This window comes from Macadamia integrifolia, chromosome 7 (assembly GCF_013358625.1).
Source record: "Macadamia integrifolia cultivar HAES 741 chromosome 7, SCU_Mint_v3, whole genome shotgun sequence".
NCBI lineage: Eukaryota > Viridiplantae > Streptophyta > Magnoliopsida > Proteales > Proteaceae > Macadamia > Macadamia integrifolia.
Window position 1 is genome coordinate 18,013,564 of NC_056563.1, and position 17,358 is coordinate 18,030,921.

The 17,358-nt window shown below is 37.8% G+C and overlaps 1 protein-coding gene across 5 annotated transcripts in view; it reads right to left on the bottom strand.

Moving 5' to 3' along the window:
- Positions 1-11,721: 11,721 nt before the first annotated feature.
- Positions 11,722-17,358, bottom strand: part of LOC122085149 (MADS-box protein JOINTLESS) — a 63,902-nt gene continuing 58,265 nt past the window's right edge. For all 5 annotated transcript variants that reach the window (XM_042653606.1, XM_042653607.1, XM_042653604.1 and 2 more), the window contains one exon: positions 11,722-12,003. In XM_042653606.1, coding sequence (XP_042509540.1) covers positions 11,985-12,003 — 19 coding nt within the window. In that variant the 3' untranslated portion in view covers positions 11,722-11,984. The remainder of the gene's footprint in view (positions 12,004-17,358) is intronic.

The following is a 17,358-nucleotide window of genomic DNA, read 5'->3' on the forward strand; positions in this document are numbered from 1 at the left end:
ATATGCAGGAAGTAGGGGAAAATGGAGGAAAAATCAGTGCATTCTTTTTTTTTATAGGAATTTGAGCTAATGAGTAGTAAGCTTAGTTCATTGGATGGTACTGCTTGAAAGAGAAATTTCTGTGGTTAAAAAAAAAATGAAGTGGATCCTCATTCAAGGCATGACTTGATATGTCAATTTTGAAACACTTCACAATGCTTAGAACTCAAGGAAAATATTATCTTCAATGTGAAGTTAGATGGGAGGTGGATTGTCAATGCTAGCAGCTATGAACTATTTTGTGTTGTAAAATGAGAAAAATATGCAGGGGAAGGAGTTTTTCAACATAGTGAATTGACTCTAGCCCAATGGTTGTAATATAATACATCTTTAAGGTTAATATCATCATGTGATCTAGCAATATCTTTAGACCTTTTGCCTAATTTAACAGATTTTGCATGTGAATCCCTTTTTTTTTAATCTTTTAGGTTGGGTCTATCTGAAAACTTTGACATATTCTATGGGCACATTGGAGATGTTTATCAACATAGTATGATGAAGTACACTTTGTCCTCGTTTAAGCTTACTTATCTATTAGTAGTCTCGCGACAGTATACTAAACATGTATATAATAATCCAGGCATTTATGTTAATTGACTATAACTAGGGTGCATAAGAAAGTACAAACACTATGATCTCTAAAACAGACCAGCTTTTTCTACAAAAGAAAAACCCAATTGTATAAAATCAAATGATCTAATCTACTGAGTTCTTCCAGTACTGTGATTCATCCTGGATTTTGAAAGATGCCCATGATTTATCAGGTTGAATTCTTTTGTGACCTCAATGAGTGCAACCATCTAACATATCATACCCTTGCAGGTGATTATATTTACACCTGACCTACTTTCATTTTAGATTTGAATAATCACTATCAATATTAATCTGCTAATCTTGTTTAACTTATGATTCAAGCCTAAGCCAATAAACCCAACTGGATGAAATCAAATGATCTTATCTATTGAGTTCTTCCAGTACTATGCTTCATCCTGGATTCTGGAAGATGCCCATAATTTATCAGGTTGAATTCTTTTGGGACCTCAATGAGTCCAATCATCTAACTTATTCTAACATATCTTTCCCTTACAGGTGACTGTTGATAATGATCTATGATAATATACTTCCACAGGTGACTATTGAAGATGATCCTATAGAATAACAACTTATCGAAGATGTATCACTTTATGATATAGTTACCACAGATAATACTGTGAATGTTTCTCAATCGAAAATTCAAAGAAGACCTCAAAGGATTAAGAGTCTGCTATTTCAGATAACTATATAGTATATCTCTAAAAATCGGAGTTCGATATTGGAATCAAGAATGACCCATTAAACTTTTGACAGGCCATAAACGATAATGATTCTCTTAAATGGGTAGATGTCTTGAAAGATGAGATGAAGTCCATGAGTGATAATAATGTCTAGGATCTCATTCAATTACCAACAGGCTTTGAGGCTATTGGTTGTAAATAGATATTTAAAGCCAAACGCGACTCGAAGGGTAATAGTGAGAGACATAAAGCTAGATTAGTTGTAAAGGGATTCACTTAGAAAAATGCATTGATTACCATAAAACCTTCTCTCCTTTCTCTAAGAAGGATTCTCTGAGAATCATATTGGCATTAGTGGTTCATTATGATCTAGAGCTTCACCAAATAGATGTGAAGACCCAATTCTTGAATGGGGACTTAGATGAGAAAGTCTACATGAATCAACGGGATGCAATGAACAAAGAAAAAAAATTCTAGTGTGCAAACTTAAGAAATCCATATATGCACTTAAAAATGCTTCCAAACAATGATATATTAAATTCAACCACATTATTGTTTCTTTCGGATTCATTGAGAACACCTTTTACATGTGTATATATCTGAAACTTAATGGGAGTAAGTTTATATTTCTGGTCTTATATGTGGATGATATTTTACTTGCTAGTAATGATTTTGGTTTGTTGAGTGATACAAAGACTTTTCTGTCTAAGAACTTTGAAATGAAAGATAAAGGTTTAGCCTCTTTTGTTATCGGTATTGAGATATTTCATGATAGATCTAGCCGGATACTTGGGTTATCACAGAAAACTTATATTAACAAAGTTCTTGAAAGATATGACATGATGAATTGCAAACCATTTTTTTTTCCATTATCAAAGGAGATAAATTCTGCCTAAATCAGTTCCATAGAATGATCTAAAAAGAGCACAAATGAAGGATATTCCCTATTCTTCTGTTGTAGGGAGTCTTATGTATGCAATGACTTGTACTTGTCCAGAAATAAATTTTGTTATTGGTATGTTAGGTAGATATGTGAGTGATCCTGGCATGGATCATTGGGTCGCACGAAGAAGGTGATGAGGTACTTAAAAGGTACAAGGGAGTACATGTTTACTTATAGAGCATCTAATCAGTTGAAAGTGATCAGATATTTAGACAATAATTATGCAAGATGCCTCAATAGTAGGAAGCCTGCATCAAGATGCATTTTTTTAACTTGCGGGAGAGGCGATTTTGTGGAAGTCCAAGAAACAGACTTGTGTCTCTATTTTTACTATAGAAGTAGAGTTTGTGTGTAATACCCTACTTCTTAAACCCGGTCTGATTACACGGTTGGCCCGGTTTAACTATGCAGGACCCGAACCGAAGAGAGTTAGAGCGGGTTCCTTATGGACTATGATGGCAAGGGTGACCTTAAACACTGGTTGGCCCGACAAGTCCGAGCCAGTGCCAGAAGAGACGGGAATACTCAAGCCATGTACATGCACCTATCATAAGGCCATGTACGGATAAAGCAGGTATGTAGCCGTATATTAAGGTATATACGTATATTACATTGTATGCCAAGGGTGGGGTTCGCGCCGAGGCCCGAACTCTGTCAAAATCCCAAGTTTTGGCCCTCAGGTGGGCGGACAGGTGGGCGCATCCACCCACCTGAGTGACCCATCCATGTGAATTACTTAGTATTTTTAAAGAAGTATATATAGCATTTATACTTTCTTTTCTTTTCTCATTTATGACACTCGTACGTTGGTGAGAGGAGTAAATAGGAGAGAGAAAAGAAAGGGAAGAAGAAGACAAGAGAAGGAAGAGGAAGAAGTGATGGATTTCAGCGGCGCCGAGGCTTGATCTCTCCATTCCGGCGCCGGAAGAGTGATCTTCAACACTAGATCTACATTTAGAGGTAAGCAAAGTTGGGTTCCTTAAACATTCACCATACTCAAGGTAAAACCCTTGATTCGAGTAGGGTTTCTTGAGATATTGTAAATCCCCTTTGAAATGATGAATCTAAGGTTTAATAGATGATTTATGTGTTGATCTTGAAGGATTTGAAGAGGTATTGACAAGGTTGGAGAAGCATTGTGGATTTGAAGTGATTTTGAGGGTTTGAAGGTGTTCTTGAGCAAAGAAGGTAAGATGGCTTCCCATCACTTGAATCTAACCTAGATCTAGGTTAGAACCATCCTATAAGACATTGAAAGTGTGAAGAATGGGTTGGGAAAAGCCCCATTTGAATCCCCAAAGAATGGAGGAAGTTGGGAAGAAACAACAGTTTTCTCGCCAAGACCGGTGGGCAAGATCGGTGGGCCATCTGGCCCGCCTGTGGGCACCCGCCTGAGAGGGCAGGGCCCTCGGGCACAACTGGCGGGCCAGACCGGTGGGCTAACCGATGAGCCACCCTGCCCGCCGGTCTTAGCAGACCCCCCGGCCCAACCGGCCGGCCAACCGACGGGCTAGCCTACCCGCCAGTCCAAACCGGTGGGCCAACCGGTGGGCCAGACAGGTGGGCTGTCTGACCCACCTGTGGGGCCCCGAATGTGACTCTTACGTCCGATTGGACCCAAATCGGACGTGCGACCTTCTTTTAACGTTCTAAACATGATTTTGTCATCGGATCTCGTTAATTTTGATCCTAAAATGGTGAAATACTAACCCCACTCACTTATGTTAGGTTCACCAAATCTCCCGCTTCTCGCACCGGATCTCACCCGTACCGAACGGGAATCCTTGTACACTACAAGTAAGTGGGGAGAGGACGTTTGGCCTTGTTTCAAGGAATTGTTTGGCATTCATTTAATTGTATCTAGTCTAGTCATGCCATCATGAAAATGCTATGTAGATTAGTCATCCTCACATTGTTATGCATGTGTGCTATGTTTACTTTCTAAATGCCAAGTGATGAGATGCTTATGTGATGAATGTTGACATCATTGTGCATAATGCATTAATAGACTAGATGCCATAGTCGACTTGGACACGAGTGCATTTGTGGCCCATGGTATGGGATGCGGTGGCACTATGCAATCGTACTATTGTCATATAGGAGCATGCGGTTTAGGATTTTCAACGTCCCGTGCTACGAACCTTCCCAATAGGGGTTAAGGTGTTGGGTTAACATTTGGGGGGAAGCAGTGGTCGCGGTTGTCGGGTCACTGTGGCTGTTAGACATAACGCCCGGCGGGTCATTAGGACAGTCGGCAGCCCCAGTGGTATATTCAAGAGGGCCAATCGTACTGCTTTTAACTTGCTGGAGCCAGCACCTTTAATTTCAGTCATTTACTTTTCTGTTGAGAGCCGGTGGTCGGCATGTTTTTATTTTTCGAGTACTCACGGTGGGCCTTCTCTGACAGCCCTGTGGGCGTATCGCAGGATGGAGTTCACGGCTCGTACCCGGAGTATACGCGCACTGTGGCTGTAGTAGCACTAAACCAAAGACTTAGTAATGTTGCTAAGGTGGATGTGATTTAAAATGTATAGCATAGCATGTAGTGCATATGATTGTGTTTGTTGTGTGGACTGCTGTGTGGTCCATCTTTCCACTTACTGAGCTAGTGAGCTCATCCCATATGTGCGCCCCTTTTTAGATGATTTTGTAGGTCATACATCTGAAGAGTGCGGGATGGGTCCCACAGTCGAGTTCCCTGAAGAGGACTGGTGGGCCCCTAAGGAGTTAGAGCACAACACTGATTGCTCGTGTGAGAGTTGTGCTGTGGGACCGCAGTTCTGATGCTGAGCTGAGCTCCACTTTTGAGGCTGAGCTGAGCTCTACCATGTGATGCCGAGCTCTAGCCTTTGATGCCGAGCCGAGCTGTGTACTCTGATTTTTGCTGGTTTCCTTTATGTACTTGATATGTGAATTGTACTTTTATTGTGTAAATATCATGCCTTCAGGCCCACATGTATATAACTATTGTATCACAATTCGGGTATCAAGTATTATGGGAATATTCACAGGTAAACCTAGTATTCTGCTGATCTGATAAGTTTTTATTAGTTGTGTGTATGCTGTGGTGGAATACAGTATTAGATGATCTTGGCAGGTTTGGGTTAACCGGTGTTAACCTGGTCATTGACCCAGTTCAATGCAAACGGGGTGTGACATTGTGTCATGTCAAATCTATGGCAATTTGGTTACGAAACTTTATATCAGGACTTCGGGTTGTCGACACCATTTCGAAGCCACTGAGAATGTATTATGACAATGTTATTACCGTATATTACTCCAAGAATGACAAGCATTCAAGTAGAGTGAAGCATATTGGAATAAAATACAATTTTGTGAAGGAAGCAGTTCAAAAACAAGAAGTGTCTATTACACACATTAAGACAAGTCTGATGATTGCTGATCCTGTGACTAAGGCATTAGTGCCTAGACACTTTACAGATCTTGTAATGGATATGGGTTTATGTAAAGTTTGATGTAATGGTCATATTATGTTAGACACTTTTACTTATTTAATTAAATGATCATAATATTTATTGTTTTTGAATATTTCTCACTTTATTATTATGTGTACACATTTTATTTTATATATGTGAGATATTATGTTGGACCATTTAGTTATTGACTTTTGTAGTCTATTCCATACTTCTGCACCTGTTTGGATGAAGTTGCTATTGTTATGAGTATGGAAGGGAGTATGTCATTATATGATGTATAACCGCCATGATCCACATTAGTGGTTTTGTTCAAATATGGTATTATGATTATGATGACATAAAGTTGGTGTGTTTACTTTCAAATACTATAGTATGATGTTAGAATCCAAATTATGTTTGAGATTATTATTATGTGGTCATATGGTTCAAGTGGGAGATTATAGGAATATTCTCTGAATATTTTATATGATTGTTGATGAGCACATTTATGTGTGAAATCTTAGGTAGTAAAGCATGCATTTTACATATTTAGAATGGAGCTACCTTGTGATTTTCTTTCTTTTTGTAGATTTTGTATTCAAAAGGCCTTAAGAACTATCGGGCACCATATCTCTAATTTTACACTAAAGAGGTCTTGTTTCTTTTCATGGTTACGAAGAGGAAGAAATTCTGAGCAAAATGGTGTGTTGCATTAAAAGTACACATTCGTTTTGACACCCGTACACATGATTATTCTTTTCGGACTAGAAAAAGAATAATAGACCAGAAGAGAACTGAGATGCAGGCCCAACCCTTTTACAGTTGTCCCAGGGGTACAAGAGAATATTTTAGATGCTAACAAAGAAGGAGGGGCCCACCATAGGGCATTGCACTCTCTCTCCTTTCCCTTGGGCATTTTCTCTTTTTTTTTTTAAATTTTGTGAAGATTTTCTTTCTCCTAATTTCCACTTAAAGATAAGGAGTATAGACAAAAATTCTAAATCAATTAGAAGATTGTTCAAATCGGTCAAAGCAAGGAAGAAAATTTGGCCACGTAAGGTTGTGCACAAGTTTGAAGAAAAGAAAGAGAAAAAGAGAATCTTTCCTATTTTATCTCTTAATCCAAACCAAATAGGAAACCCACCAACCAAATCCTTTTCTTTCCTCTTCTCCCCTATTTTCTCTCCTTTTTCTCTTCTCTCCTCCCTCCACCTCGTCACCCCAATTGTTGGACTCTCTCCCCTATGTCCATTCTCTCCTTTTTTCTCTTCTTTCATCTTCTTTCATTTTTTCACCTCATCACACTATCTTAGAAGACCACCCATGGACCGTCCTCTTCTCTCTCCTCTCCCCTACTTCCTATTTTATCTCTCTCTCTCTCCTATCCCTAAAAATACAAATCGTCCAAAGGGCGGGGGGGGGGGGGGGGGAAGGGCATTCTCTCTAGTTCTCTCTAGTCCTTTTCTTGTTCTCTTTTTCTTCCCCTAGTTAGTTATGATTTCCCTTTAGTTCTAGCTTTTAATTCTTACTTTAAACACTTTTATAATTTGGTTTCATTAAATTAATGCAAAGTCTTTTATGTTTATTTATTTATGCTATTCAAGTTGTAATAGTTTTAATTCTCTAGTTCACGGCTTAAATCTAGGTGACAAGAACCAAGCTTTGATGCATCTCTGTTCAAGTGTAAGTTTTTCTTCAAGATTTGTTTTCTCCAAGCCTAGCAATTTCAGATTTGGTTTATTCCAGATCTAGTTTTTAGGGTTGGTAGTATTTCTAATCGATCAAGTTTAATTCAAGGATTGAAGTTCAGGTAAGTAGGGACTGTCTTCCTTTCCCCCTTTCTATATCTTTAATAATATCTTTAAAATTTCTTTTTTGACTTCATAACGATTTATACAAAGTTTTTAGCTAATTCAAGTTTTAAATAATTCTGTTTATTTAGAGATTTCTTTTCTTTTAATCCCTCTGTTTCGGAACCTTTGTTTTCTCTCTTTTGATGAGGAAGAATAGAGGATTGAACAGACCATAGATTTCTTTCGTGATTTACCTGAGATCTCGCCATGGATCTGATTCCTTTTGTTTATCATGTTGACTTCGTAAATTTAGGAGATTCTTGTGTCTTCTTTTTTCAAAGTCCACTTGGTTCTCAGCTAGCTAAATCAATAAATGTTCACAGATATCCTCTTGGTTCGACTATGAGAAGGACCTTGAGTCCTAGTTCCCTAAATTGAGTACTGTCTCACCCCCATTAAATAAATAAAAGAGAGAGAGAGAGAGACTTGATCGATGCATGGATCTTGGGTTCCCTTGTTTAGTTCATTTGCTAGCTTCTTGTCCCATTGTAGCATTCTTCTTCTTATGACTGGAATGTGATCCTATCATGGGGCTTAATGTTTTTGCTCCTTTTGCCCCTATTGAAAGACCAGCATAAATTTATGTAAGACGACATTGTACTTCATAATTCTTTCCAAACAGAAAATTTGAACAAAATAATAATAATAATAATAATAATAATAATAATAATAATAATTTTAATAAGGTTTGGCAAACATTTGGCAGCATGGTTTTATGGATAGATAGAGAGCGATAGCTTCTACTTATATACCAAATTCAAGCGCCAACGCCGCCAAGTGGAAAAAATTAGCTTAGGCGACAATTATTTGCTACTACCACCCACCACCCATAAGGTTTTCACTCTTCTAGTCTCATCTCAGCTTCTTCTTGACCATCATGTCTTTTACTGGTTAGCTTTAACCAATTTAGAAAAAACTGAATAAGGATTCTTTTCCAGCACTTCCTTTCCTTTCTGGTGTCAAAACCTAGAACCCACATGAAATCTGTAGAGAAAAGTCTGGAGACGAAGGATTTTTTTTTTTTTTTTTTTTACACCATTAATGAAGAATCGATTGGGTAGTCTGTGTAACTTTCTTCTCAACCCATTTTAGAACGGTTCAACCGTTTTTCTTGTTCTCAATTTCTTAAGGGTCTAGTTTTTCTTCTCTAGTAATTATAGAGCTTGGTTGAGAAAGGGAAGGAAAGATGTGCAATATTGTCAACAAGTAACATGTCCGGGGATATGCTAGCTCCATGGGAACAAGATATTCAATGATGCCACATGTAACGCCCCGGCCTCATTAACCTTGCACAATATTGCCTTCTTTGGTTCATGTGCCTCAAGGCTTTAAAACGCGTTGTGCCATGTTAAGGAAGCTAGAAGTTATTAACTAGTCCCAGAATCTCTCCCTAGGCGATTTGAGACTAAAGTTTGCAGACCCTCACCGATCTCTCAAACCCCCCGGTACTTGCCGTATTCTTGGTGAGGACACCTCACCGATCTCCCAGACGGGTCTGGTACTTACCGTATTCTTGGGTCGTCATACCACATGTCTATCATACATTTGATCGAATCAGTTTGAGTGGCCACTCTGGAGCAATCACTCCATTTTGCTAGTTGGGAACTGGGGCTAGAACGGAATCGAGACCGGCCGATTCAGCTTATTCCTATTCCTCAAATTATGATACTCTTAGGCATTGTTTGCTATTTAATCATTTACATATAGTTTCATCTTGGAAAGTAGAGTATTCCCTTCTGCATTGTCTGTTACTTAATCTTAGATATGTTGTTACTTTATAAATACTGGAGTCCCTTCTCTAACATATTGTTTGTTGCTTTGGTTTGGGTATCTTTGTTGTTTCACATGTATGGAAAAGAAGATGAGTCAACAGATGGGGTTACTGCAATCGTATATTAATTGAAACATTTTCGTTGGTCCTTCCTATTTAATTTATGGAAAAATTTTGTCCATTTAATGATTTTTCATTGGTCCTTCCCATTTAATCATTGAACAAAGGGTCATATTGTTCATGTTGTTCCACACTAAGTTATATGTGCTTCATTGATAATTGTCTCTTTTAGATAAATTATTTAAATGTGGGTTCTTGTTTTTCCTATTCAGATGTTGGATTGTTTACAATATTGTAATTCAATTTTTATTTTTTACCATGGAAGGCATTAGGTTGAATAGTTTGTATGGAGGACCTACGTCTGTATTTTTTTTTTTTTTGGTCTTCGAAAATTCAATTGCAATTCATTTTATGGAAGATATATTTCAGATAGAGGTCTGGAAAATTTGTGATGATATGTCATTACCAGATAGATGTTTGACTAATTTTGATTATTTTTTTTCTGTTTTTGTAAATGGAACTTTGAACTGTGTTCTCTCTTTGGGTAATGTCTGTTGTCATTGAAGATAGGTGACATAAATGCCCAATAAGAGATGCTGAGGAATCCGAGTAGCAATCAGATTGGTGTAGGTGTTCTAGCAGGAACATCTTCCAATGAGTTTGGGGTGGTTGGTGGTTGCATATATTTGCTATTTTATCTACCAAACCGAAGGGAGAACATTGTATATCAAAGATTGAACTCATCCTTCAACTGAGTTGCAAATGTATGGATTATGAAGATTCTTCTCTTCATGGTTTTGTGGAATATGATCATAACATCAAACTCTTAACATGATAGTTATATTGACCATTTTACATACACTGAAATTATGATTCTGATGCCTCCAATGTGGAATTCTTGTCTCATAAGAAAATCCAATAGTTATCTATACTTAATTTTCATAACAAACTAATAGATGTCTCTAAACTGTCTCCATACATATATGTAAGTGGCACAAGGATCCCTTTTAGTTTTATTTAAGGTTTATTAATTAGGTTGATTGCACATCCTGCATCACCATTTGATGTTAAATTCCGTAAGCAATGTATGGGTTATAAGACATGAATCTGTTTTAGGGATTTTTTTTCAGTGTGAGTAGATAGAGTTCCATAGTTGTCTTGGGCTGGGGTTGAGGGAGGGGTTGGTTCATTGGTTCTTCTATGGAGGTCTTGGTTGTTTTGTTGTTGTAATTCTCTGTAGTTTCTATACAACTGTGAACTTTTTTTCTCCTAACAATAATTTTCTTCTTGAGTCATGTTTACTTGAAACTTGCTCAACTGTCTATTCCCCAGTTTGTGGAAGCTTATCAAATCTTCTCTTGGGTGTTCAGAGCTACCAAGTTCTTTCTCTATCTGATTAGTGTGGCCGAGCCAACTAATTTGTGAAGAAAAGATCCTACTCTTAGTCAATGCCTCAAATCATCAAGAGATGCAATTTGAGAAAAATGGTTTTATATGAATAGTAATGGGACCGGAGATCAATTGCACATAGCAATGTAAGAAGGGTACAATAATACTTTAAAGAACCGAGTAGAATTTAGAATTTAGAACTGAAAGGTGGACAGATTAAGAATGATTGGAACTTTAAAATAAAAGATAAAAGCTTTTAAGGCTATGAGAACTGAGAATAGGTCAGTGGATCTAGTGTGGATTAATTATCAAAGAATAAATGGGTGTAATTGGTTACAATTTAACAAGTTTGGTTTGATTACAAGTTTCTCAAAATTTTACATCTAACCAAACAACTCTGGTAAATTAATTTCACTTGACTTTTATTGCAACCAAATGACTCTAAAGGTAAAAAAAAAATTCCCTTCACTTCCCTTTACCATTTCCCTTGCAACCAAACATAGCCTTAAATAACACCGACATACTATACATTATTCATGGTATACCATCCATCATTTTTTTTTGCTGCTAAGAAGATTAGAAATAATCTATTAAAAAGGAAAAAAGGAAGCATAAAAATTATCCCTAGACGAATACAAGAAACATTGGAGAAACAATAACCTCACACCTGCAGTAACGCCACCATCAGAGAGCCCATCCCACCACACAAGTAACAAATCCTCCCTTATAAGAAACGAATTGCATCTCTCGATCCACAACTCCTTAATATGATAAGAGAGGTCTATTATCGAAGAAAGACGAACCATTAATAATTGAAAACCATAGTTCTTGTGACAACAGTAGCCCTTAAATGAATGGACACCATACCTAACATTCATAAACATATTTTAAATTCCATTCTTTGGGTGCAACCTTTTTTAATTCCACGTCCAGATATTATGTAAAAGAGAACCGCAAGCCAACACAGATGTTCCTCTTACGTAAGCAAATAGGATTTTATAGAAAACCTACATACAAAGTTAGTTTTGTATTCTAATATAACAAGACTATAACCATAATGTACTTTTGTGCTTTCCTTTCAGTTGGTTGAGTAATGATACTTGTTTTCATGTTTCCCAGAGAAGAAAGGGGAGGGGGTGGGCGATTAAAACAAGCTTGACTTAAAAGGAAAATCTAGACTTTATATAGCCTTCCTCTTTTGGCACTAAAAATAATCTCCAAGGGCATCATCCTTCAAATTCAACTGGAATAAGGTAACCTGCAAGAAATTAAAACCAAAACAAGATACCAATAGGATGGTTAAGCCATGTTGCAGGTGCAAACCATATAAAATGGTTAAAACCAAGTTGCACAGGGCTGAGCAAGGAAAAGGCCGAAAGACCGTGGCGGCATTACAAATTACTGATCAAAAGAAACCAAAATGAAACATATATAAATACCAAAAATGAATGGTAACCATTCATACCGGAATGGAGAAAACAATTTTAATCATAGTACAATAAATCACATTGTTTCCAATTTTTCTATCCCCATATCTGTGCAAGCCATCCTGCTCATCAATTGATTTATAACCGACCAGAACAACCATTTTTTGTTACAGCCCAAGTGCATAGACAAGTAACACTATTAAGAATAACACATTTTACATAGCTTTATCCTTTATGTGATCCATTTTAGTGCAAACTAACCTCAAAAGCAAAGAGATCAATTCGACAATTATCCTATTGATATCTTTTACATCAGTTTTTTTTTTGGGTCATTGACTAACCAGTCCTCATCTAGAGCCTATAGACCGGGCCCATGGGGGGGAGTGCGACAGAGGTTCGAACACATGTTCTCCTGCAGCTTATGCCAGACCTATAGTTGGCAGCACCAAATCGAGCTAAAAGCTAATTCCCATCTCTTTTACATTAGCTGTCAAATTTCTCACCTATAACTGTTTTCTAAATCATTGATCTTCTAGATCCCCAACCCCCTACAAAATACTAGAAAGAAGGGTCCCTTCTTTTCCTAAGATTTGAGAAATGATTGGGGTGAAATTTACAATAAAAAGAGGGGGACAAGGACAACAATGTCTACAAGTTTGAATGTGGCAAAATTTGACAAACATTTGGGAACATGGCCATGCAAGTGGGTGGTGTTAGTTCCCTTGAGATTTTAGCAGGAAAGTCCAATGAGCTTCCATGCATATTTCAGTTAATAACTTTTCCACCACCAATAAGAAAGAAATGATATTAATAATTTCACCAAAATTCTCTATCGAAGATAGCGTTTTATTTTTGTGCGTTAATTCTAGAAGTTCATTTTGTCTTTCTATCGACTTTTGAGGCTTCTTAGTAATCCCTCTTATAATAAGAGAGATCACCTGACCGAGTCACACTCAATCCACAAATGATTCACTCCCTACGTCTTAGCATGTACTAATCCACCAATCATTGCCAAGAATTCTGCTTCAAAGCTGTCTTCACTCCAAGGTATTCTCTGAAAGAGGTGACCACATCAGCCCTTTCATTCCTGAAGACACCTCCATCCCCTGCCTTGCCCGGATTACCAAGCGAGCATCCATCTATGTTGAGTTTGATCCAGCCCAATGGTGGGCACACCAAAATATTTCAAGCGAGTTCCTAAGCCTGCAATGGATTGGAGCACCTACTCTGCTAACACAAATAAGATCTGTAATAGACAATATCTTACCTGTGTATATGAGAGAATGCAAACTGATCTCAATTCTCACCATAACAAAGCAATGTCTTGAGGGCTTGGCTAGACCCTCAAATCGTCTGGCATTATACTCCATCCAAATGAAGAAGGGAATTAAAACAAAATCTACTCAACGATCACTCTTTTGAAAGGCATGGATTTTTTTACTGGACTCAACAATACAACCTTGGATTTAAATTTCATGGCCTTTTCAACCTTGTCCTTTTCCCGTTTCTCTTCAATCTTCACACAGATGATAATTTGGTTGAGTGTCCAGCCATTTCTTTCGTGCTTCATATTTAGTTTAAATTCTCTAATAAGAGAACCAATTACAAAATCATCTGGTGCGACCATGCCTTCCTTGGCCAATTTTGCAACCAAGTTTTGAAACAAATCAACTTGAGTTGATACATTCATATCATATTTCTCAACAAAATCCAAAAATTCGCCACAACATACTTTTAACCACCGGCATCCTCTAGTGCATATTTCTTCTTCAGTGCAGCACAAAAAATATTAGCATATTCATACAGAGATAATTCGTTAGACAACATATTGAGAATTTTGTTCTCAAATTGGTAGTTTTCTTGCGCCCTAGCTTCTCTCTTGGCTTTGAAAATAGGATTATCACTCTCTGCTGGTAAAGGTTCAGTGAAAGCAAAAGAAACCACCAACTGTCCTAATGGAAATTTTACCATTTTCTTCCATTTCCTATAATTAGAACCATTGACTGGGTTCAATCTTATCAAACGTTGAAACAATCCACAAAGTTTTTATTGTTGGAGCAATGGTGGCAATGGGAGTATGTTGAGTAGTCATAATCCTACTATCTCAAAACTACAATCTTCAGAATTGCACTAAATGAAACCGATGAAATGAGATATAAGAATTAACTTTAGATCCATCAAGATGCTTGTAGTGGCTACGAACAGTAGGAAAGATAAACATACAATTACGAACACTGAAAATTTTAATCACAAGACTTTAAAGATGATATTGAAGACAAGATAAAGCGTTCCATTGGTCACTCTCCTTAAGATTGTAGTTGCCCCTTTGGTGTAAGCCAAGTTCTTGCACACGGACTTTTAAGATACAACAGCTAAAGTAAACCCTTACCCAATAGTTATAGCACTCAACTATTTGGCCATGAAGGGACCTTAAGAGTAGTGCTCAACAACTCATAAGAAAATCATGCCTTTCATTCTTTAACTGCCATGACTTCAAGTGATTCTACAGATGATGCAGAAAATGATGGTAGGGCTCGCGAGGATTTGGACAAAGGTCCTATGCCCCAAGCAGCCATGGCTGTGGGTGGAGAATGCTCTGATGCACAGAGACCCAAACGTTCATATGCTAAGGCGGTAGGGAATGCTTCATGGCCTACTATCGATTCTCTTCCAAAACCGATTCAAGCAGGGGAGATTAGGAGGATTATAATCCCTCAACAGGACTACGAATCCAAAAGGCAGACCTTCCATTTTGCCCTTATCAGAAGGGTCGATTTTAGATCTATTTCCTTAGATGCTATGCGAGAGGAGGCTGCAGAAAAATGGAACCTTAGTCAGAGTGTTACTATGCATCCCCTTGGGAAGGGATACGTCATCTTCTAATTTCAATGTGAAGGGGATAAGGCAACAGTATGGAGAAGAAGCCCTATGAAAATAGGCTTGCAACTCATTTGTTTCAAACACTGTAAACCTGATTTCAACATTCACGTAAAGCAAACCTGATCTAAACTAATCTGGATCTGTTTCCCTGATCTCCCATTGGAGTATTGGCACGAGAATGTGCTCTTGTCCATTACAAAAGTTGTAGGGAGACCTATTGCTTTGGATCGCCACACCAAGCAGGTCTTGATAGGTCACTATGCCAGAGTTCTAGTTGAAATGGACATTACTGAAACTACATCTCGCATAGAGGAGGTTCAAGTCGAACATCTCAACCCTGGCACAACGAGAGTCTATGGATTCAGGCAGCGGGTCTAGTATGAAGATGATATTAGTTGATGTGGCTTTTGTAAGAAGTTGGGTCATAAGGTGGGAGAATACAGAACCAAGAAGCTTGAGGATTAAAAACAAGCTGCTATGGACAGGTCGGCTTCTATGCCTAGAGCAGTATATATGGAAGATAGAGTGGACTTGGTCCAAGTTACCTCACAGTTTGGAAGAGTGCCTACTGTGGCAGTACTTCCTCACAATTCTCTTTCCAAAATAGTTGCTTCACCAGCCATTCAGGGCGCTGGGAAGGAGGGATACGTTTTGAACTCTATAACTAAAAGAGCGCCAAATGAGGAACCTCACGACCCTCTTTCTAATCGTGTTGGTTCCCTAGCCAATCAGGGCGTTGAGAAGGAGGGAGAAATACTAATCGTCTTAGACACTATTGGAAGCAATCCAGCCAAAATAGGAAACCCCACCATAACAAATTTTGATGCTAATTCTATCCGTCTTTCAAATTTGAATGAATAGGTGGCTAGATCCATAGTTGTCACGGCGCCAAGGCGAATCAAGGCGGTGGAGGGTTGTCTAAGCACTTAGGCAAGAAGGCGCTCGCCTTAAGGTGAACAAGGCGAACAAGTGTTATTTTTTATTTTTCCTATTTTCTAACATTATTTAGTAAGTTATATATACCTTGTATCATAAAAAATCAACATTTAGCCACATCAAATCATAAAAAATTAACATTAAGTCATATTAAATTATAAAAAATCAACATTTAGAGAAATGCTCTTATTCTATAATAAGTTTGACTGGTCAAATGATTTTATTTTTATATGAGACTTTTTTTATTAGTTATAACACAAAACCAGCTTTCTAACAAGTCTAAGATTACTTAAATCTGAGTTGAAATGACAAAGTTATGCTTCAGTCAAACTTATTTTTAAGTGCGCGAATACTGTTAAAATCTTCTGAATGAAAATAATTTTATGAATATCAAAACAAAATATTATTTTACCGGACTTTTGGTTTTTAGCAATGTTTTAATATGATAGAATTTATAAAATTTTCATAATTGAGAAAAACCCTAGTATTTAAAAGTTGAAAATCGTCCTTATAACCAAAATCCAATTTTTGTTCTTGAACTGGGGTGTTGACTTTTTATCATTTTGGAATTTGATTTTTAAACTATTTTTATTGGATTCAAATAGGGGATATTTGCTTATTTATGAATAATATCTTAAGTTACTTAAATGATATTTGGCATAAATAAGTGCCAAAACACAAAGCGACATGCAGTGCAACAAGGCGGCCGTCGCCTAGGGCCCAGGCAAATCGCCTGGATGCCTAGGCGACGCCTTGACAACTATGGCTAGATCCAGGCCGGATTCAGAGGATGTGGATAGTGAGACCTATCAGATGATAAGAGTTCTTCTGATTCCACAGAGAACTCAGTGGATAAAGAGACGGAGGTGGATGTGGATGCCGTCAGGGTTTTGCGAAGGAAGTGTCTATGAGAAGTAGTGGAGGTTTGTCTTTATTGAGGGGGAGGTCGAACTGCTTTCGCCACTCGAGCTTTGCCAGATAATGGGGGTTCCCAGCTCGTTAGCTTCCCTGTATCTAACAGAAGCGATGATAGAGTCGCATTGCATTATCAGGAGATGGAGAAGATAGACAATGCACTATATGCCCATAAGAAGGGAGTGGTTGGTTCTTCAAAAGGAGGAAACCAAAAAAAAAAAGCGGGTCAGACTAGTAGGCCTGGCAATACCAATTAATTCATTGTTTCCAATGAGTTCTTTTTTAGAACATCAGAGGTGAGAAGACGGCTGCTGGTTTAAGTGCCTTGTCATCTTTTAATCAAGATCACTCTCCAGATGTTGTTTGTGTGGCGGAGCTAATGATCAATGTAAGTAAATTCCCCTTCTTGTTCTTTAACAAATTGGGATCCGAAGCTGATTTTATTCACAACCTCT